We start from the raw sequence: 26,926 nt of genomic DNA on the forward strand, positions 1-26,926 counted from the left end.
GAAAAAAGAGGTTTTAAAAAAGCACAGATGTTTAAAATGTGTAAAGAGGATTTTAAAAAGCACAGATGTTTAAAATGTGTAAAAAAAAGAGGTTTTAAAAAAGCACAGATGTTTAAAATGTGTAAAGAGGATTTTAAAAAGCACAGGTGTTTAAAATGTGTAAAAAAAGAGGTTTTAAAAAGCACAGATGTTTAAAATGTGTAAAAAAGAGGTTTTAAAAAAGCACAGATGTTTAAAATGTGTAAACAAGAGGTTTTAAAAAAGCACAGATGTTTAAAATGTGTAAAAAAAGGTTTTAAAAAAGCACAGATGTTTAAAATGTGTAAAAAAAGATGTTTTAAAAAGCACAGATGTTTAAAATGTGTAAAAAAAAAAAGGTTTTAAAAAGCACAGAAAAAAGAGGTTTTAAAAAAGCACAGGTGTTTAAAATGTGTAAAAAAGAGGTTTTAAAAAAGCACAGATGTTTTAAAATGTGTAAAAAAAGAGGTTTTAAAAAGCACAGATGTTTAAAATGTGTAAAAAAGAGGTTTTAAAAAAGCACAGATGTTTAAAATGTGTAAAAAAAAGAGGTTTTAAAAAAGCACAGATGTTTTAAAATGTGTAAAAGAGGTTTTAAAAAGCACAGATGTTTTAAAATGTGTAAAAAAAAAAGGTTTTAAAAAGCACAGAAAAAAGAGGTTTTAAAAAAGCACAGGTGTTTAAAATGTGTAAAAAAGAGGTTTTAAAAAAGCACAGATGTTTTAAAATGTGTAAAAAAAGAGGTTTTAAAAAGCACAGATGTTTAAAATGTGTAAAAAAGAGGTTTTAAAAAAGCACAGATGTTTAAAATGTGTAAAAGAGGTTTTAAAAAGCACAGATGTTTTAAAATGTGTAAAAGAGGTTTTAAAAAGCACAGATGTTTTAAAATGTGTAAAAAAAAAGAGGTTTAAAAAAGCACAGATGTTTAAAATGTGTAAAAGAGGTTTTAAAAAGCACAGATGTTTTAAAATGTGTAAAAAAAAAGAGGTTTTAAAAAGCACAGATGTTTAAAATGTGTAAAAAAGAGGTTTTAAAAAGCACAGATGTTTAAAATGTGTAAAAAAGAGGTTTTAAAAAAGCACAGATGTTTAAAATGTGTAAACAAGAGGTTTTAAAAAAGCACATGTTTAAAATGTGTAAAAAAAAAGAGGTTTTAAAAAAGCACAGATGTTTAAAATGTGTAAACAAGAGGTTTTAAAAAAGCACATGTTTAAAATGTGTAAAAAAAGAGGTTTTAAAAAAGCACAGATGTTTAAAATGTGTAAAAAAAAAGAGGTTTTAAAAAAGCACAGATGTTTAAAATGTGTAAAAAAGAGGTTTTAAAAAAGCACAGATGTTTAAAATGTGTAAAAGAGGTTTTAAAAAGCACAGATGTTTTAAAATGTGTAAAAAAAAAAAGGTTTTAAAAAGCACAGATGTTTAAAATGTGTAAAAAAGAGGTTTTAAAAAAGCACAGATGTTTAAAATGTGTAAACAAGAGGTTTTAAAAAAGCACATGTTTAAAATGTGTAAAAAAAAAGAGGTTTTAAAAAAGCACAGATGTTTAAAATGTGTAAAAGAGGTTTTAAAAAGCACAGATGTTTTAAAATGTGTAAAAAAAAAAAAAGAGGTTTTAAAAAGCACAGATGTTTAAAATGTGTAAAAAAAAAAAGAGGTTTTAAAAAAGCACAGATGTTTAAAATGTGTAAAAAAAAGAGGTTTTAAAAAAGCACAGATGTTTAAAATGTGTAAACAAGAGGTTTTAAAAAAGCACATGTTTAAAATGTGTAAAAAAAAAGAGGTTTTAAAAAAGCACAGATGTTTAAAATGTGTAAAAGAGGTTTTAAAAAGCACAGATGTTTTAAAATGTGTAAAAAAAAAAAAAAAGAGGTTTTAAAAAGCACAGATGTTTAAAATGTGTAAAAAAAAAAAAGAGGTTTTAAAAAAGCACAGATGTTTAAAATGTGTAAAAAAAAAGAGGTTTTAAAAAAGCACAGATGTTTAAAATGTGTAAAAAAAAAAAAAGAGGTTTTAAAAAAGCACAGATGTTTAAAATGTGTAAAAAAAAAAAAAAAGAGGTTTTAAAAAGCACAGATGTTTTAAAATGTGTAAAAAAAAAGATGTTTTGGTTTCCCAGTAACTATGTTAAAAAATGCGTGTGAATGGTTGTGTGTGTCAGCCCTGCGATGACCTGGCGACTCGTCCAGGGTGCACCCCGCCTCTCACCTGCGACCCTGTAGGGCAGGATAAGCGGCTACAGAGGATGGATGGATGGATAAACTTTTAATCAGGCAGATACTGTACTAGTGTTTTATTTCATCCCGACGCTAGATGGCGCTGCAATGCTCTGTCATGGTCTGGGTGCATGTCCGGCTAGCGCGAGCGCTGCGAGCTAATGAATGTAGCAGAGGAAAAAAAGAGAAGGAAAACTTCGGAAAAAATGGCGGAAGGTGCAACGTCTCTGAAAGGGTTGCGAGTACAAATGGGTAGGAATTCCTCCATTACACGGGTTTTTGTAGAATTTGCCAGGTGTAAATGTAAAAATCAGGTTTCTGTCACAAGCCCGAAGTGTTTTGTGTGATTTTGGATGAAAGCCAGTCACTTTAGCGGGCTGAGAGATGTGCAGATAAAACGCGGTTAGCGCGTTTACCGGTAACCGCTACATTAACGCTACTGCAGCAAAGTTGAGCCGAGCTGATAAATGGGGTGTTTTTCTGCGTGTCTACCTCGTTTTTAACTAATTACCTAAGTAGCTAGCTGACTGTCCAGGTGAGTAGTTTTATCCAGGTCATGTTTTGTACTATTTTATGGTTGCTGGTTGTGTCTACAGGAATTACAGTGGGTTGTAAAGTAGCGTTAGGGTTAGAAAGTGAACTGTGACTGGCTGCTGTAGTTGTCACAGATTTCTCGCTCTGTCCATCTCGCTTAGCCGGACACGTAGCTAAGGATGCTGCTGTCATCTTGTGACTGTCTTGCTGACTCGCCAAATTAGCTCCAGGGGGAAAATAATAACTCATTAACGAAACAACAGATACATATGTTTTATGCCTGTTTCCAAGTAGAACCGAGTCGCTGTAGTAATAACTGTACCAGCTAGCTGTTGATGTTCCAGAACTGATTAGCTTATGACTGTGGGGAAGTTAGCTAAGTAGCTTAGCTTATCTGTAGCCACTCTACCGGCGAGCTACCATAATTTACCATTAGCGACCCTGCAGTCATGGTTGTTTTTTATTTTATTTTATTTTAAATTCAATATAAATACATGGATGACACAAAGTGAAAACACTTATTTCCATTGTGGTCCATACAATCAACTAACAAAATGGAAGGAAACATAGAATGTAAGCTTAATATAAAGAAGAAAAATATACGCTGATAAAACATTAGTATAAATGATATACACTACCGTTCAAAAGTTTGGGGTCACCCAGACAATTTTGTGTTTTCCATGAAAAGTCACACTTTTATTTACCACCATAAGTTGTAAAATGAATAGAAAATAGAGTCCAGACATTTTTCTGGCCATTTTGAGCATTTAATCGACCCCACAAATGTGATGCTCCAGAAACTCAATCTGCTCAAAGGAAGGTCAGTTTTATAGCTTCTCTAAAGAGCTCAACTGTTTTCAGCTGTGCTAACATGATTGTACAAGGGTTTTCTAATCATCCATTAGCCTTCTGAGGCAATGAGCAAACACACTGTACCATTAGAACACTGGAGTGAGAGTTGCTGGAAATGGGCCTCTATACACCTATGGAGATATTGCACCAAAAACCACACATTTGCAGCTAGAATAGTCATTTACCACATTAGCAATGTATAGAGTGGATTTCTGATTAGTTTAAAGTGATCTTCATTGAAAAGAACAGTGCTTTTCTTTCAAAAATAAAGACATTTCAAAGTGACCCCAAACTTTTGAACGGTGGTGTAAATATAATACTGTACAAAAGTACTTAGTGCAAAATCTGAGTAAACAAATACGGTTCTAAAAATGAGCAGGACAAAAAGACAATATACAGTGGTGCTTGAAAGTTTGTGAACCCTTTAGAATTTTCTATATTTCTGCATAAATGACCTAAAACATCATCAGATTTTCACACAAGTAGATAAAGAGAACCCAATTAAACAAATGAGACAAAAATATTATACTTGGGCATTTATTTATGATGGAAAATGATTACATATCTGTGAGTGGTAAAAGTATGTGAACCTTTGCTTTCAGTATCTGGTGTGACCCCCTTGTGCAGCAATAACTGCAGCTAAACGTTTCCGGTAACTGTTGATCAGTCCTGCACACCGGCTTGGAGGAATCTTATCCCATTCCCCCGTACAGAACAGCTTCAACTCTGGGATGTTGGTGGGTTTCCTCACATGAACTGCTCGCTTCAGGTCCTTCCACAACATTTGGATTGAATGAAGGTCAGGACTTTGACTTGGCCATTCCAAAACATTAACTTTATTCTTCTTTAACCATTCTTTGGTAGAACGACTTGTGTGCTTAGGGTCGTTGTCTTGCTGCATGACCCACCTTCTCTTGAGATTCAGTTCATGGACAGATGTCCTGACATTTTCCTTTAGAATTTGCTGGTATAATTCAGAATTCATTGTTCCAGCAATGATGGCAAGCCGTCCTGGCCCAGATGCAGCAAAACAGGCCCAACCCATGATACTGCTACCACCATGTTTTACAGATGAGAAGTTTCTTATGCTGGAATGCAGTGTTTTCCTTTCTCCAAACAATGCTTCACATTGAAACCAAAAAGTTCTATTTTGGTCTTCTCCATCCACAAAACATTTTTCCAATAGCCTTCTGGCTTGTCCATGTGATCTTTAGCAAACTGCAGATGAGCAGCAATGTTCTTTTGGAGAGCAGTGGCTTTCTCCTTGCAACCCTGCCATGCACACCATTGTTGTCCAGTGTTCTCCTGATGGTAGACTCATTAACATTAGCCAATGTGAACAAGGCCTTCAGTTGCTTAGAAATTACCCTGGGGTCCTTTGTGACCTTGCCGACTATTCTGCCGCTTTTCCACTACCAACGCAGCTGAGTTGGGCTGAGCCGTGCCGTGCTGAGTTGGGCTGAGCGGGGCTGTTGGAGTTGCATTTCGACTACAACCGCGCTGAACCGTGCTGGCTGGAAGTGGGTGGACACATTGGGTGGAGTTAGCGAAAGTGGGTGGACGTCACGTGATGTCGTTAGGCGGCGCAAACCGTGACATCAGTGACCTTTTAAGCGGTAGTCTCACGACCCGGATAGTAAACAATAAACATGGAGTCGTTAGTGTTGCTGGTCTTGGTGCTGTGGCTTGTTGTCACCGACAACGCCAACAGATACTGGCAAGAGCGTATAGATGAGGCGAGGCGCATAAGGCTTCAGAAATTCTCGTAATTCGTAATTCTTCTTCTTCCGGGTTTACGGTGTTTACAGATCCCAGCGTGCTCGCGGGGCGTGTGTGGGCATGTGAGGACACTCCTCCTCACCAATCGGTGCACAGGGGAGTGTCTCCTCATGCCCCTAGCCCCACTCGGCTCGGTTTGGCTCGCTTCAGCCCTGCTCCAAAACCGTGCGAGTTTTGGGTGCTAAGCAGGGCTGAAGCGAGCTGAGTCGTGCTGCTCTAAGGTAGTCGAAACGTGAGCCATGTCGGGCTGAAGCGAGCTGAAGTGAGCTGAAAAAGGGTAGTGGAAAAGGGCCATTACACGCCTTGCTCTTGGAGTGATCTTTGTTGGTCGACCACTCCTGGGGAGGGTAACAATGGTCTTGAATTTCCTCCATTTGTACACAATCTGTCTGACTGTGGATTGGTGGAGTCCAAACTCTTTAGAGATGGTTTTATAACCTTTTCCAGCCTGATGAGCATCAACAATGCTTTTTATGAGCATCTCAGAAATCTCCTTTGTTCGTGCCATGATACACTTCCACAAACATGTGTTGTGAAGATCAGACTTTGATAGATCCCTGTTCTTTAAATAAAACTGGGTGCTCACTCACACCTGATTGTCATCCCATTGATTGAAAACACCTGACTCTAATTGCACCTTCAAATTAACTGCTAATCCTAGAGGTTCACATACTTTTGCCACTCACAGATATGTAATATTGGATCATTTTCCTCAATAAATAAATGACCAAGTATAATATTTTTGTCTCATTTGTTTAACTGGGTTCTCTTTATCTACTTTCAGGACTTGTGTGAAAATCTGGTGAAGTTTTAGGTCATATTTATGCAGAAATATAGAAAATTCTACCATAATAACAGAGGACTAGTTAAATTATGACATAACAAAAGGGTTGAGTTCTTCCTCTAAAAGCTGTTGAGATAAAAAAAAAATAGGTTTGGACTAGATGTTTGAAAGCACTTTTAGAAGACTGAGACTAGGTAAACCATTCCAAAGGCAAGCACCAGTATATGTGAAAGGACTGTCCAAAAGATCTAACAGAAGGGATAAAACAGATAGAGGGGGCCTGAACGGGTATTATGGTGGGAAGAATTTGGAATAAAGGCAGATATTAGATGTTGTGGAGCATTACCATGAGTAATGTTGGGCATGTGATTTAATTTAAGTTGTTTGACTTGTAGGCTCACTGGCAATATCTTGACCTGCTCAAACTCAACATGACCTATATGGTGTTAATCTTGCTGTGATTTGGTATTGTATTGTATCCGTCTCATCTGCCTTTTTTTTTTTGCACTGAATTGATTGAATTGAATTTATTGGCCCTGTTGATATTACTAATAATAATATTAGGTTGTCATGATCCCAACACATTTTCTTCGATACTAGACTATTACCAGGTGAAAAATTGTGATGTGCGATACCAGAATAAGTCTTTGGTCCAAATTAAATACAATTAAAATGTAAATCCATTTGATATTAAGGTTAGAATTAAAATTGTTAGGTTAAATTCCAATTTCCTCCTTTTCAGGGATGAAAGTCTTCCGGATTTACCCGGAAATCCAGATATTTGACAAAACTCTTGAAAATCTCCGGTTTTCCGAATGGAGAAATTTATTTTTCCGATTTTTCACGTTCCTAGACGCGGCGTAATACTTCGCATCATCCTTGCATGGGTGCGGTCCTTAAATAGCCCAAACATAGTTCATTGATTAAAGACAGGTGTTCTTTGTTAAAGGTGCGTGTGCCGGAGCTCGTTAGGTGCGTGCGCCCAAGACGGGCCTTCAGGTGCACATGCTAAGGCGCGCAGGACTGACACCGTTCTGCGCAAGCGCAACACAATCGCACTAGAAAGCGTTTTCAAGCTGCCAGTGTAGCTGCAGTCTTTTTGGTTGCAAATTACAAGTATTTCCTCGTGTTAATAATTCGCCATGTCAAGCAAAACTTTCCTCCTCCTTTCGACGTGAAGAGAGGTAAGCAATTTATTATATATTTTTTTTCCATCAAAGTTGCATTTTGTGGCTTCGAAGCTAAGTTTTAGTGCCGTTTCTAGAACACAACATCAAGAAAACGTGGAAGAAACAGCAATAATGGAAGAGCCGGTTTCTAAGCTGCCTAAAACTAGCAATGGTAATTTATTTTTTGTTACATAATGTACTCAGGCTGCCAGTCAGTGTGCGCCGCCCCCCCGAAAAATCCTAGCTACGGCCCTGATTTACATGAGAAATTTGGTATTCATTGGTGTGTTTAAATTTACAGACAATACAAGCTAATGTAAACAATTGGCTTCAACTCGCGTAAATATGAATTGGAAATTTTTAGTTCACTTTAGCTTCTGCAAACGCACAACTCTACTAAAAGATTGATAAACGAGGCTCAATGTTCCCAACATTGAAACCTGAAAGCTTTAGAAACTCTAACTCCTTTACTTTTTAACAGTACTGTTTTGGGATTTTGCCGAGTTTACCTTCAACTGTGATTTTTTTCAAAGTAATGAACTGTGTAGCAGGAAAATCACCGCGTTTTCTAAATGCACTCCTGAAAATTACTCATTAACTAGGGGAATTAAATTTAATATTTTTGACATGTTAATCATTAATGTACATGAAAGAAAAAGGCTTAAAAGTTATAACTTGTTTTAGTGAAAATAAGTACTAAAATGCACTAGAATGGAGGGTTTTGCGTGTTATGTTATTAAAATATTTTCGGGGGACGTGTCCCCCCCCCCCCCCCCCCCCCCCCCCCCAATCTTAGTTTGACTTTCAGAAGTTCAGGATTTTTTTTCTTTGCTCCGCTTTCATCTCTACTTTTTAGCCAAAGGCCCACGCGAGCGGAGCTCCATACTTAAGAAAATATGGTAACCCATCGAGTTGATTTTTCATGGACACACAGGGATCCCAGCCGTGTACGTCCGTCCGTGCCCCTCGCGATTCTGATTGGCTGTTTGATTTTGGCGGGAACTGGAAGCGCGAGCGTGCCTACATAACTTATTTTTGTTTATAGATAATTTCATATTTATCGGGTTTTTCCACCGAGAACAACTCAAACAGCGTAACAAAATCATTTTTACAAACTTTAAAAAGATGTCAGAACAAGTTAACCAAGGAGAGAAAGATGAAGTCAAAACCAGGAAGAGAGAGAGAGTTTTGACAGAGGAAGAAAAGGAAAGACGACGTGAAAGAGCTAGAGAAAGGTGAAGAAATCTTTCACAAGAAAAGCGACAAGCTGAAAGAGAAAAAAAAGTGTAAAAAATGAATTAATAGAAATGAGTTGTAGGAATTTAATTCTAAATAGTGATGTTGATTTTGAAATCGCTGCGAAGTCCTTCGGGATCTGACAAGTTGACCTGAATCCAGTTAGTGTTTTCATGAATCGTGTATCTTTTTTGTTTTCAAAACATTTTGCTATAAATCCCTAAAGCACACTGTAGTTTATAGTAATAAAAACATGAGTTTGGAGAAATTTATCTTCTCGTGATGAAATTGAAACACAAAGTACACCATTTGTTGCATGTTTGTTTTCATTTGAATGGAAGCTCCGCTATTAGGGAGTACCTAATTTTATATTATTAATGGATGTTCTTCCACAATAACAGTGGTTAAGTCCCCAGTTGATCCTGAGATCAGGTTACTGTCTGTGTCTGAGTTTTGCAGGTTCTGCTTGTTTTCATCCGGGTTTTCTCCCACCTCTTCAAACATGCTGGAAGGTGGATTGGCTATGTTAAATTTTTATTAAGGGTGTACTCAAACTAGGCAATTAGTATCATGCTTGAGCACATTTGACCCCTGAAGGTTGTTTGGCTTGTGTGATCGACACATTGTTCCATACCCTGGCCTGCTTGAAGAGGTGGGTTCGGGCATGGTTCAGATGGACTCTGATACAGTACGCGATCCGGTATGATCACTTTATCGTTTAATAATGGGTTTGTTCTCACCTTATTGATGAATACAAGTTGTAGTTGGTAGAGGTGCAGCTTCGTTAAGCATTAAGTGAAATGTGAGTGCAGGCCATCAAGGGAGTGGGGAGGAAGAACAGTCACAATCGGGCACAGTACAAATGCCCAAAGTGTGAGCGTGTGCGCACGCCTGGTGCCCTGCAGCCCTGTGCTGGACTGCTATACCATCAGAGATGTGTTCCCACATCGTGCCTAGTGTTCCTGACCATAAATCAGTTACTGAACAGTGTTTCCCACAGACCAGGTAGCAATTTGTGGTGCTCCACTGTGCCGATGAGGGAATCATGCGCGGTGGTGTCGTGGCGGTCGGTGGAGTCGGTCATTGGGGTGTATGCAAAGTGTTTACAGCGGGCGGTGTTCAAACACACAGTATTTTTCTTCAGAGTCACCTGCTGGGACTATTTTAAAGCTACAAGAAGCATTTGAGATTATTCAGTTCAATCTAAATTCTTTTAAGTTCTTTAAGAGAAGACCGCTAAAACAATTTTTACCAGAACCCTGCCTGGTTTCATTCCTCGACCCAACTTTACATTACAGGGCAGGCCATTAGTTTGCTGGGCTTGATGTTGGTGGAAAAAATGTCTTTTAAATTTATGAAAATTACTCACCAAAATTGAAGTTAAAGTTGAGTTTTTTTGCCTTTTTGGTGGCAATCTTTCAATCATTCTTTAGTTGACATTCAAGGAATAAATTGCAAAAAACAAGCTGGAGGTTTTTATTTTAAATATTGAACTCAACACTTACCTCAACCAATACTAAAATGAAATAAATAGTATAATGTGGGGCGGCACGGTGGTGTAGTGGTTAGCGCTGTCGCCTCACAGCAAGAAGGTCCTGGGTTCGAGCCCCGGGGCCGGCGAGGGCCTTTCTGTGCGGAGTTTGCATGTTCTCCCCGTGTCCGCGTGGGTTTCCTCCGGGTGCTCCGGTTTCCCCCACAGTCCAAAGACATGCAGGTTAGGTTGACTGGTGACTCTAAATTGACCGTAGGTGTGAGTGTGAATGGTTGTCTGTGTCTATGTGTCAGCCCTGTGATGACCTGGCGACTTGTCCAGGGTGTACCCCGCCCTTCGCCCGTAGTCAGCTGGGATAGGCTCCAGCTTGCCTGCGACCCTGTAGAAGGATAAAGCGGCTAGAGATAATGAGATGAGATAGTATAATGTAACAAAATAATAATAAAGTAAAATATCATAATTAGATGTAAGAAACCACTTAAGGTAACACCAAGGCAACTAACAATAATGAAAAAGCATTACCCTAATTGGTGCAAAGCCTGCATGCCCTATCAGAACATTTAATTCTGCGTGGCTTCCTGAAAAAAACCTCAAGTGCCCTATCGTAAGGGAAGTCATTGGGTTCGGGACCATTTATGGAGATTTGTAAGCAGGCTGCCAGGTGTTCCCCTTGGAGCCTATTCCTGAGGTCTGTTTTAATCTATGGATAAAGTACATTTTCTTCATCAAAGCACTACATTTCCATTACATCAAAAAATAAAGGAATACTGAATTTCTATGTGCTTACCCTGTTCATAGCTGAGAAATCCAGTGCAGTGATGGTTTAGCTACTTCACCAATAAAGCCAATAAAGATGTTTCTTAAAATATTCAGATTTTATGCTTCAGATAGCATCAACTAGGCATCCCTGCGAGTATAACATTTTATTTAGGCTAGTGGGAAATCCTTATTTATTGTGAATGTCAAGCCATTATTAATAAACTTGCATGAATGCTGAAGCGGGATAAACGGGATAATGCAATAAGGCCGGTTCCTCGCGTCAAGCTGCTACTGTCTGCATCAAAATTGGTTTATAGCCTGACTCAGGGATGTCCGTTTCCTGTAAGCCAAGAAGGCTATGATAAAGCTCATCATGAGCACGACGTAGGCTACCTTTTAAAATAAGGGGTCGGAAGGCGAATCGGGAAGGCTGCGTTATTCAGGGATGAGAATGAAAAATATTAAAGTCTGTAAAAAGCCAGGGGTTTGGGGGCTGCAGGCACCCAGTGGGGCCCAGGGAGCTAATGATTTTTGGCTTTTTTTTTTTTTTTTTTACCCCCAAAACCATTAATTTTATCAGCAAAAAGTTGCAATGTATTTGGAAATAAATTCCCCTTCTTGGTGGACTACCAGGTGAAAATTATTAATATGGTACAAGAGACTTGTTTTTAATCAATTCACATTTGATGATTTCAAAAAATCAATGCACCTTTTAATATAAACGAGCTCTACAGTATTATATTTCTGCATTTTTGCTATTCATGTCTTTTGAATACTCTAATCCTTTAAAATGAAGTGCCAACCAGAAAAAAGTTCTGTCATATGATTATCTGAAGCTTTCTTCTGATGTTATCATGGTAGCAGGAGCTCTTGCATATTAAGCAGGCAACATTCAACGTCACTCATCACTTCCCTTTCAACTGTTGTGTGTACTAACTAGGTTTTATCTGGACAGGATGTTGTGTAATGTAATACAGATACCATATGCTCAATTTGAAGATCAAGATGGTGGTTTTGAATTAAAGAACAGGCATGTACAATGGGCATTACATATTGGAATTTTTTTTTAAATCAAAAACTATAAGTTCATCTCGGCCTAAAGTTTGGGCAGACGCTCCCGCGCAGCACATGCCAGCAATCCCCCCCCCATGAAATGAGCAATAAGTAGGAGAGTTATACACGGTATCATACCTAAAATTTTATCAGAAATATAGATATGATACTATGATTCTCCCCAACATGCTACATTAGATAAGCTAACCCCATTTATAAAAAGATACACACTTATATATGACGTGTATTTTATATATATATATATATATATATATATATATATATATATATATATATATATATATATATATATGATGTATATTCATACATTGTTACTTTACGGAAATCTTCAATAAGTTTGGTTTTTTCATGACAGCCTGTTGTAGACCTAAATATAATGCACATGAAATGACGCTCCTCACCTCAACATGTCCTTTACAATCATTTAAGCCACCATGGGCAATGCTGAAACCACTGCTGCAAACAGTACATCGCGTGAAACTGTCATTATTGTTGACCCTTATTAGACAGGGAGATTCTTTTGTGTAATCTGAGCTGAAGTGGGTTTTGTTTTTTGGGGCGCGTGCTCTCTCTGCCATGACGGTCCTGTAGGCTGCACTGACTGAACTGAAAACTTCGTCCTCAAGAAAAGAGATAAAAGCCTGCCCACACTGAAAGCTGATTGGCTTATTTTGCTGAGTAACCCAGTCAGGATGCTCTTTGTCTAGCATGCGCTCTCTCTCGCGCACTCAGTCATATGCGCGAGGCAGACATTGTTTCGCGTGCACGCGCTTGCCCGCTTGCTCTAGATTCTGGGAGATATTCTCCAATGTGCGGGCATCAGGGAGCCGCTATCAATATGCAGGAGACTTCCGGGACACTTGGGATGTCTGCGTTATAAGGTGATCACAGATCGTTAACCATACCCCCCCCCCCGAGAATTTCTCAATGGGTTTACATCAATCTCAAAAACGATCATTTTGGTCTGAAAAAGTCGGAAATCCGCCGATCGGCAGAAAATTCTCATCCCTGGTTATTTTTAATTAGCACGCCTCTCCGTCTGTCTCTGTGCGCGCGCGCGAACGAGAAGAAAGAGCACTATGAATGAACAGAACGATACGCAACGGAATTTTTTTTTTTTTCCAAAATCGTGAGTCTGATTGTGTGGCGCTAGGAATCCATTGTGTGGCACTGCGCCACACAATGGTCTATGTATGGGAAACCCTGCTGAAAATGAATGAATTTATAAACAGTTACAGAATAATTCAAGCATGGTTTCATTGAATGTTTCGAGTAGCACTGACCAGTCAGGACTGTATGTAAACATTTAAATGCGTTTTATAAATCCATGAACCTGCTGCTGTAGCCACAGCGTGTGTTTTTGCCCGTCTGAATCAAATTAGCAGCAATGAAAGGATCAAACGGCGTAGTATTGAAAAGTCATCAAACTTTGTGCAACCCTAATGGACTGAAAGTGAAGGGACTCTACTTGTGTTTTAGCAAGAGGCTTGAGATTGTAAAATTGCTGCTAAGGTATATGGTGTCATTCACACATGGACAGCTCTGGAAGCACCGGGACATTTCAGTCTTCCCTGTCCCCAAAACGATGCCCATGGTTCTAGCCTACAAAATTAGCAGTCTGAGTCTGGTGCTTTGTGTGAACAGGGTGGCCTGGGATGGAGTCAAATTATTGTTTCCGTCTGCCACTGGTGTGTCTTTTTTGTTCTCTTTTACAGCGTATCTTCTTAATTATGTTAAATTAACAACTGAATACAGCACTTCAAATGCACTGCATTATGGGATTGAACTGCCATTTTAGTAGTCTAGTTCTGCCAAGGTGTTCTGAACACTAACGAGAGCCTCAGTAAAAATCACATCTCGCAGGCCACAAATAATACTCTGTGGCCTGATTGCTGAATTCTGAGCAATGTGGGAAGAATCAGCAGTAGAGGAGGAAATGCCTGCAGTAAACAGTAAGGCCAATTGTTAGCTAATGTGTCTTGACCCAGAGAGCTGGCCCCCTCCACCTACAAGAACCACAGTTGACAAGTGAGTGCATTTGGCATTGGCAAACAGGTCCCTTGCCAAACTAGACACCACTTCTGGGTTCAGATGTCTGGCTGTATGTACTGTCTCTACAGAGCGTCCCGTCGTTGAACCGTTGTCTGCTGAACTGTTGCTCCATCCCGGGAAATCGTTCTCAGACAAGCTAAAAGTGGCGAAGTGTTGACCGAAGGAGCTTTTGTGCCTAGCATCATCTGACTTCATGATGCCTTGGTGATTGATGCATACATGTCAACCCCTTTGGGCGTCCACCTGTAGTATCAGAGGAAGAAATCCATAAAATCAACATAAAATCCTTATAGCCTTCGAATCGCACCAAACTTTTATTTTGATGTACATTTATACAATACACATTTACTGCTATCCTATTATTCATAGGGTAGGCTGCTCCCACTCCAAAGGAAAATACTTTTTACAGACTCAGGGAAAACACTCAAACTCCACTGTCTGTGCACTGTCAGTCAAAGTGTAGGCTGCTCCCATTTCAGTGGGATACTTTTCACAGAGACTCGGTGTTCCCATTCTTTCACTCAGCAGACGCTATTCAAAATCTCTCAGGTGTAAACAATGTCGCTCTGCACAATGAGAAAATCGTTCGAACAATGACCGTTTGGCGCGTTTAAATGCAGATCGTGCGGATGACCTGAACGAGCGAAGTCTCACAGTCGTGATACTGCACGAGGCTTGAGGAATAAACATCCGGTTTCATATAGTCTGGGTTATCTGCCCCTGCAAACACGCTGTTCTTTGTCTATAAATCGAGCTTTTGTATGTTTTTGCGACGATCAGCTGACGATGTTCAAGTAAGATGCACAAAATAAATTTAGGTCAGAAAATACTGAAAATCCCTAAGACTTTGTTTATACGCCTGTACGCCCTTGAAATGAGCTAAAATCCGTATAATTTCCGGACAGTCCGTATAGGTTGACACGTATGTTGATGTATTTGACTGTCAGCAGTGTTTCAGAACTGGTAAGGTGACGATAGGAGTCTATGGCCAGCTTTGGAGGACAGATTAAGGACAGAGGACAGATGGCGCCTACTGTATTATGCAGCCGCCAAAAAAAAAAGGAACCATGGCCATATGACCAAGATATTTATATCAAATACTACATAATTTTGTGACTTTGTTGAAATTTTAGGGCATGAGAAGGTGTCCAGGTGATTCTCACCATCAGTCACAGGTTAAGAGGGGTGTATTAGACTAAAAAAATTTCAAAGCATTCCAAATTTGTTGGCACAACATATTACATCTTTATATGAACTGAGATGAGCTTATCTTATGATTTGCAGATTTTTGCTCTTGCCTTGTTTAACGTACGTGTGATTTTTATAATTTAACCTCCAACCATTCAGTCTGTAGACAGAATATTTAGCTTAATACAGTATTGCAAGCTCTTTCTACATTTAATATTAAGGGAGGAGGCACAATGGTGCAGTGGTTAGCACTGTTGCCTCATAACAAGAAGGTTCTGGGTTTGAGCTCTGAGACTGACTGGGGACTTCCTGTATGGAGTTTGCATCTTCTCCCCATGCCTGTGTGGATTTTTTTTCGGGGGCTCCGATTTCTTCCCACAGTCCAAAGACATGCAGATTAGTTCAGTTGGCTACTCTAAATTGCCTGTAGGTGTGTGTGAGTGGCTGTCTGTTTCTCTGTGTTGGTCCTGCGATGGATTGGCAGCCCGTCCAGGGTGTACCTCGCCTCTCTCCTGATGTCTGCTGGGATTGGCTCCAGCTTCCCCGTGACCCGCAATGTATAATCACTATAGACTGGTACCAAAATTCAAAAAAGTGCTTATTTAAGGAGTTAAAGGCATTTTTGAGACAAAGTCGGCAAACAGTCTTATTTTGTCAATTTGAGTGTGCCGAATTCAAATCTGCAATATGCCGAGCTCTATCTGACCTCTGTTGACCTCTAGAGATCATTGAACTTTGGGCCTGTAAACGTCTCAGCTGAACCCAGTTTCTCAGCTTTCTAAGGAATGAAATGTACTAAAATGATTAATGAAGTTAGCAAATGGCCTTGTTTGTTAAATGTTTGGGTGCTGAATTCATTTTTCATTTGTAAAACGACATATGACCTCTGATAACCTCAAGGTCATTAAACTTGGCCTATGGAGCACTTGCATGTGATGTCACAGCCGATCCAGATTGTGACAGACGCCATCTTGTCGGTCAAACGCCATATTTCCGCCTTCTACTTCTACTGATGCTTTTACTTCTACCTTTTCTTCTGGAAAACCCTACTATATACAATTCTACTACAACGGCTGCGGCTACAAGCTCTCCCTACCTGTGCATGTTTTTTGTGTGTATTTTTGCGTGTTGTTCGTCTGTACCGGACTTCAATATCCACTACAACCGTATGGACTTACTGGACATTGGCTTCCAGCAGAAAATGACGGTTTGTAGCGATTTCCATCGCATGCACAACATTCCGGACGAGATAGCGAGACCAGTGGGGTCTCCGTGGATTGTTATCGGAAGCAAAGCGAAGGAGGCGGCGCCGGGAGCGGAAGCAAAAGCGAGGCTACAGGCAGAGCCGGCCTGTTGACTAAGCTCAGAAAACAGCCACTCAAACCTCCACTGCTAAGCCTTTACCTCTCCAACGCCAGATCCATGGTAAACAAAACGGACGATTTGGAATTACATCTGGAATTATCTTATTCTATTCTATAATCGGCTGGTCAGTGCTATACTCAATACTTAAGTGACTTACCCATCCAATAAGGCTTCTTGTTTACAAGATGCCACATCTGAGTCGCTGACAAATCCTGAATTTCTGTAAAGATAACTGTGCAGAGATTTATAAGCACGCAGTGCTTCACCACTGAACAGCGAGGGAAAGTTAATGAGGTAATTATACACGTCTGGGTATTCCACCTCTGGCAGTTCAAAATCCGGTCGTGAAAACTCCGTCTGGTAAGCCATAAGGGTCACAAATCTGTAGATGGGCAATTCCATGTAAATGTCAACCTCACCATGCAAAAATAAAGCAACATGTAATACATCAAAACCACTCCCAGAGATATCACCTAGGCCTGTATTTTACAGATGTGAATAAGTTGAACCAATTTGTAACCAACCTAATGTGTCACTGTCAGTCTTTCTTTCTTATAATGTAAAACCCAAGCTAAAACCAACTTTGATCATGTACGATTCTATATTATTGCCACAAGCCACAGAAATGTATGCTAAAATCCACAAAACAGCAAAACAATAGCCATCATAAATATTATTTAAGAACTTTGATAGTTTTAGCTGATATTTAGAGAGTTTTTCAAAGGGTTATGGTGGTTAAATTGCTGATTTTCTAAACATATGCCATGTCTATTTCAGACGCGTCACATCCATAACGGAATTTCGTCACATCCATAACGCTAATTTTTCCTTCTGAAACTCTGCATGAAATACAAAATATTTTAAACAAAGATTTTTTTTAATATTCACCTTGGACCCCTCTATCAAATGGATATCTCCATTTCGACATTAGGTTTACGATTTCACAGAGTTTGATAAAAATCTACAGTCACCCAAGAAAAGTGATACTTTTTCTGTCACATCCATAATGCATCTTTTATTGGCATTTTCTGGCATGCCCTAGATGTACTATGGGAATTGTTCTTGTTCTATCACTTCTCCAGTATGGTACAGCCTTAAAATATGCAACACCTGTTTAAATACTGGGAGACAATAAAACATGCACTGGGTCATTTGTTGCCATTTTGAGTTCAAGTGTCACGTCCATAACGCTGGAATTGCTCAGATCGTTTATTTTAGACATGTATCTAGTTATCTGTTCATTAGAAAAATGAGCCGTGTAGTCCGTCGGTTGAAATTGATCCATTCTGTACACGAGTGCAGCAGTATTGGTGTTTTTTACCGACAAGATGGCGGCTGTGTACGTTCCGGTCACGTGACTGCAAGATCTCTATAGGCCTATGCATTTAACAGCATTTTTAAACTGACTTTACCCCCAAAAAGAATATGAACAGACAAAAAACAAATAGAAAGGAACAAATACAACATTAAATACCAGTCCATGTACATGTGACTTACTTTTCACAATGAGAATGCCTAGGCGATCACCTTACATAACATTGCATTACATTTAGCGGTTATTGTTTATACAAAGCTACTGAAAAAAGGACAGATTTAGCAGCATACAAAATGTGGGGGCATACAGGGTATACAGGTTAATCAGGGTTAGTATATATGAGAGTTTTTTTTCTTTGTTGTTTGTTTTTTGTAAAGGCTTTACCCCGTTTAAAACAAAACAAAAAACAAACAATAAAGAAAAAAACTCATATATACTAACCCTGATTAACCTGTATACCCTGTATGCCCCCACATTTTGTATGCTGCTAAATCTGTCCTTTTTTCAGTAGCTTTGTATAAACAATAACCGCTAAATGTAATGCAATGTTATGTAAGGTGATCGCCTAGGCATTCTCATTGTGAAAAGTAAGTCACATGTACATGGACTGGTATTTAATGTTGTATTTGTTCCTTTCTATTTGTTTTTTGTCTGTTCATATTCTTTTTGGGGGAGTAAAGTCAGTTTAAAAATGCCGTTAAATGCATAGGCCTATAGGCCAAGTTTAATGACCTTGAGGTTATCAGAGGTCATATGTCGTTTTACAAATGAAAAATGAATTCAGCACCCAAACATTTAACAAACAAGGCCATTTGCTAACTTCATTAATCATTTTAGTACATTTCATTCCTTAGAAAGCTGAGAAACTGGGTTCAGCTGAGACGTTTACAGGCCCAAAGTTCAATGACCTCTAGAGGTCAACAGAGGTCAGATGGAGCTCGGCATATTGCCGATTTGAATTCGGCACACCCAAATTGACAAAATAAGACTGTTTGCCGACTTTGTCTCAAAAATGCCTTTGGGTGTCTCAGTTCTGGATTTTGGTACCAGTCTACTATAGAACATGAATGAATTAATGAATATTAAGAGCATATCTTATTTCCCATATTAGAAACCATTATTAGAGACAATAGCTGTTAGTGTTGTGTCGGTACAAGAAGATTTCAGCACAATGCAGATGTCCTGCTATTCCTGCCCAGGTTTCAGCCATGGCCTGCCTGAAGGTTAGAGAAACAGCCTTGGGCCCAAATGGTCTTCGGTTCGATTCCTGGGACTGGCAGGAAACATGTAAGGGGATTTGAGTGAATGAACAGCACTTTTCCCTCCCTCTGTATCATGGCTGAAGTGCCCTTGAGCAAGGCACTTAACCCCCAACTGCTCCCCAGGCGCTGTAGCATAGCTGCCCACTGCTCTGAGTTATGTGTGTGTGCTCATTGCTCACTGGTGTATGCATGTGTGTGTTCACTGCTTCAGAATGGTTAAATGCAGAGGAGGAATTTCATTGTGCTTGCGTACACGTGACCAAATAAAGGCTTCTTCTCTTCTCTTATTGGTTTGTAGCAGAGGCATGTGATGCATGATGTAGCAGAGGCATGTGATGCATGATGTAGTAGAGGCATGTGATGCATGATGTCACATGACACAAAGGCTGCCTCTGAATACTCAGTATGTGCTATTGACGGTTAAGAACCTACTACCAAACTGTAGTACGTTCTAGGAGTATGTGAGCAAGGAGTAGGGACACAATTTGGATGTACTCCACTTGTCCTCTAAACTGGATGTTCACAGATGACACACACCCATGTGTGCTGTGAAAATTAAAAAAAAAAAAATCTGCAACAGCAGAAATCTTTTAAACAATTTCTGATGTATTTGTACGTTGCTGCAACAACCATCTTCGCTTAGGACAGCCATAATCTTTCTATTTTTCCTGGGGGAATAATTCTTTGGTTATTCGGATGCTCCAGCTGAATTATGGGATATCATAGTGTGGTACATTTGTATACTGCAGCTGTAGTATATCATCTGGGAACCGTTTGACTGCTATTACATACCCACTGAGTATTCGGATACCCTACGTACTGTACTAATAGCAGAGCTCCTGCGCGGGCCGAAGGCTCTTGCGAGCAGAGCCCCATAGGCATAGAGTGTGGACACATAAAGAAACCCATCGAGTTGTTTTCTGATGGTTTTGGTCCTGTGCATGTGTGCCTGCCACCACAGGAAACCCAACAACTAGTGAAGTAGAGTAGTAGTCAGGACAGTATAGTAGTGAGTAACTTGTCGCTGTTGTCGCCCGACAGCATAATGTTTTGTACAACATAAGGAAATAGTATAGTAACTATAATGGTAAAGAAATAAAACAAAAGAGGCTGGATATGATATAAGAAAATTCTACAACCCAGAAACAGATGGGCGCTCCGCTTTTAGGCAGTGCCTAAATCTATATATTAGCATGGAAATGTGCATATTTGTACGCAGCCAAAATGTATGTGGTTTCCTTTTGAGAACAATTTCTTGCAGTCTTTCACATGTAGACTAGCAGTCGAAGTTAAATGGGGAAAAGTGATAACTCTCGTTTCTGCAGCCTGCATTGGAAAACTTTTTAAAATATCATTGGAGATAATCACTTGGTTGAAAAAGAGGCGATTCCTGGTCAAAGGATTTGTTGATCATCGAAGGAAATGCAGATCTTATTTGAATGGCCATTTCTTTAAACACTGATAGAACGCTTACAGATATGTCAGTAGAACCAGTTTAACGTTGCAGATCCTTTATATAGATATTTGTTAACTCTGAGCTACTACATGGATATTGTGGATAATATGGTGTAGTGTAAACTGGAGATTACAGCAGTGGTTCTCGGGAGTGGGGTTCGGTGACCCTCAGAGGTCTGTGAAGTGTAGCCAGGGAGTCTCTGAATGTGGTGTGGCTTTATTATTTTTTTAAATTATAAATATATCTTATCATTATTAGCCTGTTTGATTGGTGACATGAATGCGTCTCAGTCCAAACCTAAATAACTCTAAAGCAAGTTGGTCTATAAATATCACTTGAACCCCGCTGTGAACTGATTCACTCTTTTGCCAATGAAAGGTTCAGCAATCATGCCTCCAATAAATATCCACAATATTGTACACGTTTACATAATTAGCCTGATATTTGTATTGCGTTCCTAAAACTATACCAAGTAGTCTGGCTAATGCAACTTCAAAGCTCTGTGAGCATTGGTCTGGCAAAGATATTAAGCCCAACCGTTTCCCAAAGCGCGTGGTTGACCCGCCTCCCTGAAATGCCTCAGTTTGCTACTGGTCGAAGCCAGAAAAGGCTGTGACGAAGCTTAAACCAATCACATCACTCTTTCCTCTGACGTATGTCACGTGACGGAAACTGCTTGAGTAACAGGAAGAAGATAAATACCTCCAGGGCTGCTCTTTGCTCCGTTTTCAATGAGAACTTCCCGTTGAATGCTTTCAATACAGCATCTACCGCTGTGTCGAAGGCTTGCCGCTGCTCCATGTTCGTAATGTTTCTAGTGAATGAAGCGCTTCCGGCATAGATTCTGTAAACAATCTATGGCTTCCGGTCGCAGTTCTACTACGTCACTGCCTTGAACACGCCTCTACCCAGGGCCATCGGAGATGCTCAAAGTTGATTGGCTCCCGATTTTTCGGGAGCTTGGAAGAGCTGGAGATAGCTTGCCTTGCCAGACTAAGTTCGCAACAGGCCCCCGTGTTGCATCACACTTAGGATGGGCGGGCCCAGGCTAATACCAAGTGGTCGATGGGGTTCATTTTGCAGTTAAAATGATCCCTGGCTGCAAAATGTGTGTGATTACCGTAATGGCTGTACAAGATCAGGGTTCTCCACTTTTCAAAAATAAAAGGTGGTGGCGGGGGTTTGACGGACTTTGGGCGCTTTTGACATTGAAACTGGCCAATAAATGGATAAGAAATGCTAAATCATTGTTAAAATCATTTTACAAAAAATTAACACATTCTTACTGTACATATCTTTGTCAATGTGAGACTCATTTGACATTTCAGTTGAGACTGATGCGCCTGTTGCGCATCCCTGAATTATTTTTTCTGTGTGTGAAAAATAAATGAACTTCCATGCATAAACAAAATACCCAATTATAATAAATGCATACTTTTTTTTAATAATACACATAATTAATGTTAATTGGGTGAAACCACTCAAATCAATGCACGAGCTGGTGCGCATGCCCGAGACTGGCACTACAAAGCCACTCCGGCCTCCATAGTTCGGGTCCTTTGACCCAGGAACCCGGAAGTCCTGCAGTAAACAAATAGTGAAGTAACGGGAAAATGCAGCTCTCGCCTACACAATCACAGATACGTAAAATAAAAGACCTGAACTTAACTAGTGTGTGTGTGTGCGCGCGCGTGTGCGCTGTTATATGATTACTGTAACTGTGTATGGTCAGAAAAGACAATAGATAAGCGTAACCGTTGCACAATAACGCTACAAACAACCTGCGTGTGCACACCGAAAAGTTATTTAGCTGCAGCTTGTAGCTTCCAACGTTACTCTGTGTCAGTATAGTGTAATGTGGTGCGGTGTAGTGTACCGCAGGGATAGACCTCAATCTGCAGAGCTCTGTGTCGCAATCTGTATGCGGTCGGCCGGATGGTTTTCTACTGCAATCGCGTGGCCACTTCAGGTTGCCCCGTATGCATTCGTTTAATGGTCTTCTGCGTGTTAAATAGTTACAAAATTATAATAAAGCAAATACTTTACGATTAATTTGGTGTATACTGATTAAGTTGCAGGGGCTTAATTTTTACTTTTTATTTTTGGCCAAGGGAAGGGTGGCGGGCCAGAATTATAACGTGGCGGTGCGCCACTTTAAAAGCGCCCATGGGGAACACTGAAGACAATAAGACAGTGTAATGCTGTGTCACAGCTGTTGTTTTTTTCATTATCTGCAATGAGCTCGTGTATATGAGTATCTGGAACAGAGAGAAGGTGAGAAGGGGAATCACAGCCATACCCTGTATGAAGGCCTGCATTATTGGCGTCTGCAATAAAGCGCTTCCTGTTGTCTTAGCTGCTGCAGCAACACACACATGCGCACACACGCAGACTGACTGCTTGTTGTAACAGGAGCCCACTGACCGGCTGTGAGGCGACTCTCACTGCCTGGTGTTTCTCCCAGTGTGGAGGAATACAGAGGGCTGTAGTGTGTTTTTTTTTTGTTTGTTTGTTTGTTTTTTTTGTTTTTTTTGTATGACTGTTCCTAGTGTTTTCTGAGTGAGTGACATTTCATGCAAACCATAAATGCGTTAAATCTTCAAGTATTTTTACTTTAGCAATGAACTTTTAAAAACGTAACTTGAAAAATGAATTTTTATAACAAAGTCTGAAGGAGCATGCAACAGTTGGTACAGGATAGCTTTTCCTTTGGGTTTTTATATTTGGAATAAACTTGCAGATCTTTTGATATGTCTGTTCCTTTCAGTTTAGATGACCTACAGATGATCATTCTGTCAAGAAGCTGTGTTCACTGTAGTAACATAACAGGGGCCCTTACTTTGAATCAACACTTTTGTGGCCAAAAAAAAATATCTTTACCCCAGATGTGCCCTAGAGCACCCCAGATGTGAAGGTATCTGCTGTCTGAGAAGGGAAGCTTCTGATAACACAGGCCTTATGATACCCATTTTTGGTCTAAAATAAGTTATTTCTCTTAAAAGAAGAAAAAATTAGCCAATGTTGCACTGTATTGCTCTCTGAAAAAGATTAATACATGAAGCAGCACATGTCAGACTGTTTATATTCAAGCAGAATTCAAAACGCATGAAGAGCTTCAGGGAGCCATGTGACTGTGAGAGCACATCTAACAGAAGAATGGCAGTGAAGGATTAAAGTGAGACGGCCGTTCGATTTTCATAAAATCAGTGAAATTTAGTTCCGTCTGAAATTTGGACGTTGTGTTTTTTTTTCTGTAATATCTCACAAAATATTAGGCCATTCTGTGGCTGGGAAGTTATTTAATTTGAGGGGATTCCTTAGCAAATGTGCATGAAATCGTGCAGTCAAGCAGACAGAGGAAGTCCGTGTGCCTGCGTAGGTTTACATTTGACCGTGCATTGACCGTTATGTCATTCTGTCGCATTCGGCTGGCGAGCGGGTCCGTATCCTACGATACGGACCTCTGGCGACTCGCTCATTCACAACAGCAACAAACATGGTAGCATTTTTTTTGTCAACATTTTTTTTTTAGATTTATTTATAAGATTATCAAGAATCTTACATTTTTGCCAGCATTTCTCAGGAGAATAGCATTAATTTTACAGCATGGATAGCAATAACGACAGTGTTCACAGCGAAAGCGAGTTTTACTACCCTGAGGAGGAAGAAATAAAAGAAAACATTTCAGGAGAAAGCTAAAAACCTCTAACTTGCTAATGCCGAGTAAAAACATGGCTGAATCCTGAATGACTCAATTTTGTATAAATAGGGGACTACATAGGTGGCAAAATGTAGGGTTTTTTTTGGGGGGGGGGGGGGGGGGGGTTGTTTGTTTTTTTTCCCTGCCATGGAAGTGCACTTGTATACCGAGGAGGAAGCAATTTGCATTACAGCCGTGAATGAGGAATGGCGGCTCGGCTCGGTTTTCCCTTTCGGGCGCTCTCGTTTTCTGTTAGAATTTGGTAAAGAAAAAAATTAATATATTATTTACCAGCTTAAGGTCGGTCTGTATGGTGAAATACCGTGACCTCAGCCTCGAATACTGACCGAGGCCCTCGGTCATGGTATTTCACCGTACAGACCTCCCAGCTGGTAAATAACACATATATTTCTTCTCGCTTTTCGTTACTGTAGTCAGTCTTTCATGTTTCGCTTGCACACTTGCGTCCTCCATTTTTCTCTCCTGTTTCAAATTTGTATCCCACAATGCCTTGCGTCAACAGGGAAAGCTCACCACGTGATGCATGAGGTAGTATCTTGAATTGGGTCATGGTGAAGCAGGAAAAATTAGCAGAGAATTTAGGGCCACATGGCCCTAAATTCATTAATTGTTCTATTTAAAAAAATAATAATAATAATTAAATTGGAAGTCTGTGATTCGAATTCAGTAGCTTTCCGTCCACTAAACAAAAATAATTGGGTATCAGGGAAAATTCTTTTTATGACCTACACTTGAAAAATCTGAAAGGCATCCAAATGCTCAGTATGTACTAACATCGGTTAAGTACCTACTGTCTGACCCTTACTGTAGTATGTTCTACGAGTATGTGAGCGAGTACTAAGGACACAATTCGGATGTACTCCATCGCCATCTGACATGGATGCCATGAAAGCTTTAAAAATTTATATCTTCAATAGCAGAAATGTTGAAACTATTCCTGATACATGTGTTACCCTGCCAGAGACACCACTCCTCTTCAGTCTGCCATCATCTTTCTATTTTTCTTGGTGGAATTCTTCTGTTATTTGGAGGCTCCAGCTGAATTATGGGATAGCGTAGTGTGGTACGTTTGCATACTACAGAAGTAGTAGATCATCCAGGTACCGTTCAGCTACTACTAAATGCCTAGTGAGTATTCAGATGCCCTACATACTGCTTTTTATGTACTAATAGTATAGAACTGTGCATATTTGGATGCAGTCTATGTTTTGATTTTGTGACATTTTAATGTACAGCTTTTGTTTTGCTATGCCACCAAGTCAGAATGGATCTTGTCAGCAGTCATTAAGCTTCAGTTATTGTCATTTATGATGTTCAGCGTTTTAATCAATTGATGATAAACTAACGCCGCACCAAACTAGCCATTAATTCTAACCAGGCAGTGGAAGTAGTAGTAGTAGTCCATGTGTTTTCCCCTGGGAGCATTCTATAGAAAAACAATTCATTGTAAGCTTTTAGGAAGGTCAGATCATTGCAGTCATTAGTTTTGGATGCGTTTTTGATCGTGGATTAAGACGATTGAGGGTCCATGGCAATGGTCCGTTTTCCCAAAAGTAACTGTTCATAATGATGTTTGGGTCTCTAATTTCTCTCGTAACACTTGATTGAAGTTGTTCCATCGGCCAAAATGCTTTTTTTTTTTTTTTTCAAAAAAACCTCTCACCTTAGCGGCTCTTGTAGAAGCCGTTTGATGCTTTGTGTTGTTGGTGCTCAGGATGTTATATTTACCTTAGTAAGATGGAATCAGTATCTTTGCTAGTGTTCATTGTTTGGCAGCTGTGTATTTGCATGCCGCATGTTGTATTGCTCACGGCAGCACTAGGTGACTCAGTGTCCTTTTACATACTGAGCAGATTTGGCTGTTTTGTGCCTGAAGTGCTCTTGAAACAGATCCTTCCTCCTCCGCCTGGACGTGAGTAGCTTTCAGACTGCTTTCTTAAAATCATAAATTAATGTATCTCCTAAGGGGCATGATTTAAGGAAGTGTGTGGTACAAGTCTGGTTTATGCAAACTCCTAAAAATGAAAAATCAAATATTAAGGAAATTAGGAGGGTTTTTTTTAAAGTAATTTCTTCCTTTTTAATGATTTTTAAATGGCATAATGTAAGCACAGTTGGAATGTGTGAGGTTTTTTTTTTGGTAGATAAAATACTGTAATATTCATGCATGTTTTAAATAGCCTATTTGTTCAATAAGACTGTATCCTTAATTGGAGAGTTAATAAGCTAATAAATCTACATGCATGCCCCTCAGATTCACAAACTAACACCAAACCCTGTTATCTATCTTGGTTGGGTTTTTTGTTTGTTTTAAAATACAAGCCTCCCTTACGTAGAATAAGGATTATTAATGTTCTGTCAAGATCAGGGTTAATATAGTTAATGAAAACTAAAACTAGCCATGAAAAACTAATTTTATTAACTGAAATAAAAATACAGGTTTAAAAAAAACTACAATGAAGTAAAACAAAACCGAATTACAGATAAGGGCAGTTTCGTTTTCCCCTCGGGACAGTAAAAGACTCGAAGGTGGCAGTAATACCGGCTGCCGTAGAAGAACTCCAAAGAAGGTGTTGCTTGCTGTGCATGTAGAAATCCTATAATACACTAGAACAGACACGCTGTGTCGAACATATTGGCAAGTCATAAGCTCATCA

At 39.6% G+C, this 26,926-nt stretch overlaps 1 protein-coding gene across 9 annotated transcripts in view; it reads left to right on the top strand.

Annotated features, from left to right (window-relative positions):
• The first annotated feature begins 2,392 nt into the window (after window positions 1–2,392).
• map7d3 (MAP7 domain containing 3) overlaps window positions 2,393–26,926 on the top strand; it is a 100,880-nt gene continuing 76,346 nt past the window's right edge. For 8 of the 9 annotated variants that reach the window (XM_060927794.1, XM_060927797.1, XM_060927798.1 and 5 more), the window contains exon 1: window positions 2,400–2,483. In XM_060927794.1, the coding sequence (XP_060783777.1) occupies window positions 2,438–2,483 (46 nt within the window). In that variant the 5' untranslated portion in view covers window positions 2,400–2,437. Of the gene's footprint in view, window positions 2,484–26,926 lie in introns of all 9 variants that reach the window. The other variant, XM_060927793.1, reaches the window with a different exon arrangement.

This window comes from Neoarius graeffei, chromosome 8 (genome assembly GCF_027579695.1).
Source record: "Neoarius graeffei isolate fNeoGra1 chromosome 8, fNeoGra1.pri, whole genome shotgun sequence".
In the NCBI taxonomy this organism is placed as follows: Eukaryota; Metazoa; Chordata; class Actinopteri; order Siluriformes; family Ariidae; genus Neoarius; species Neoarius graeffei.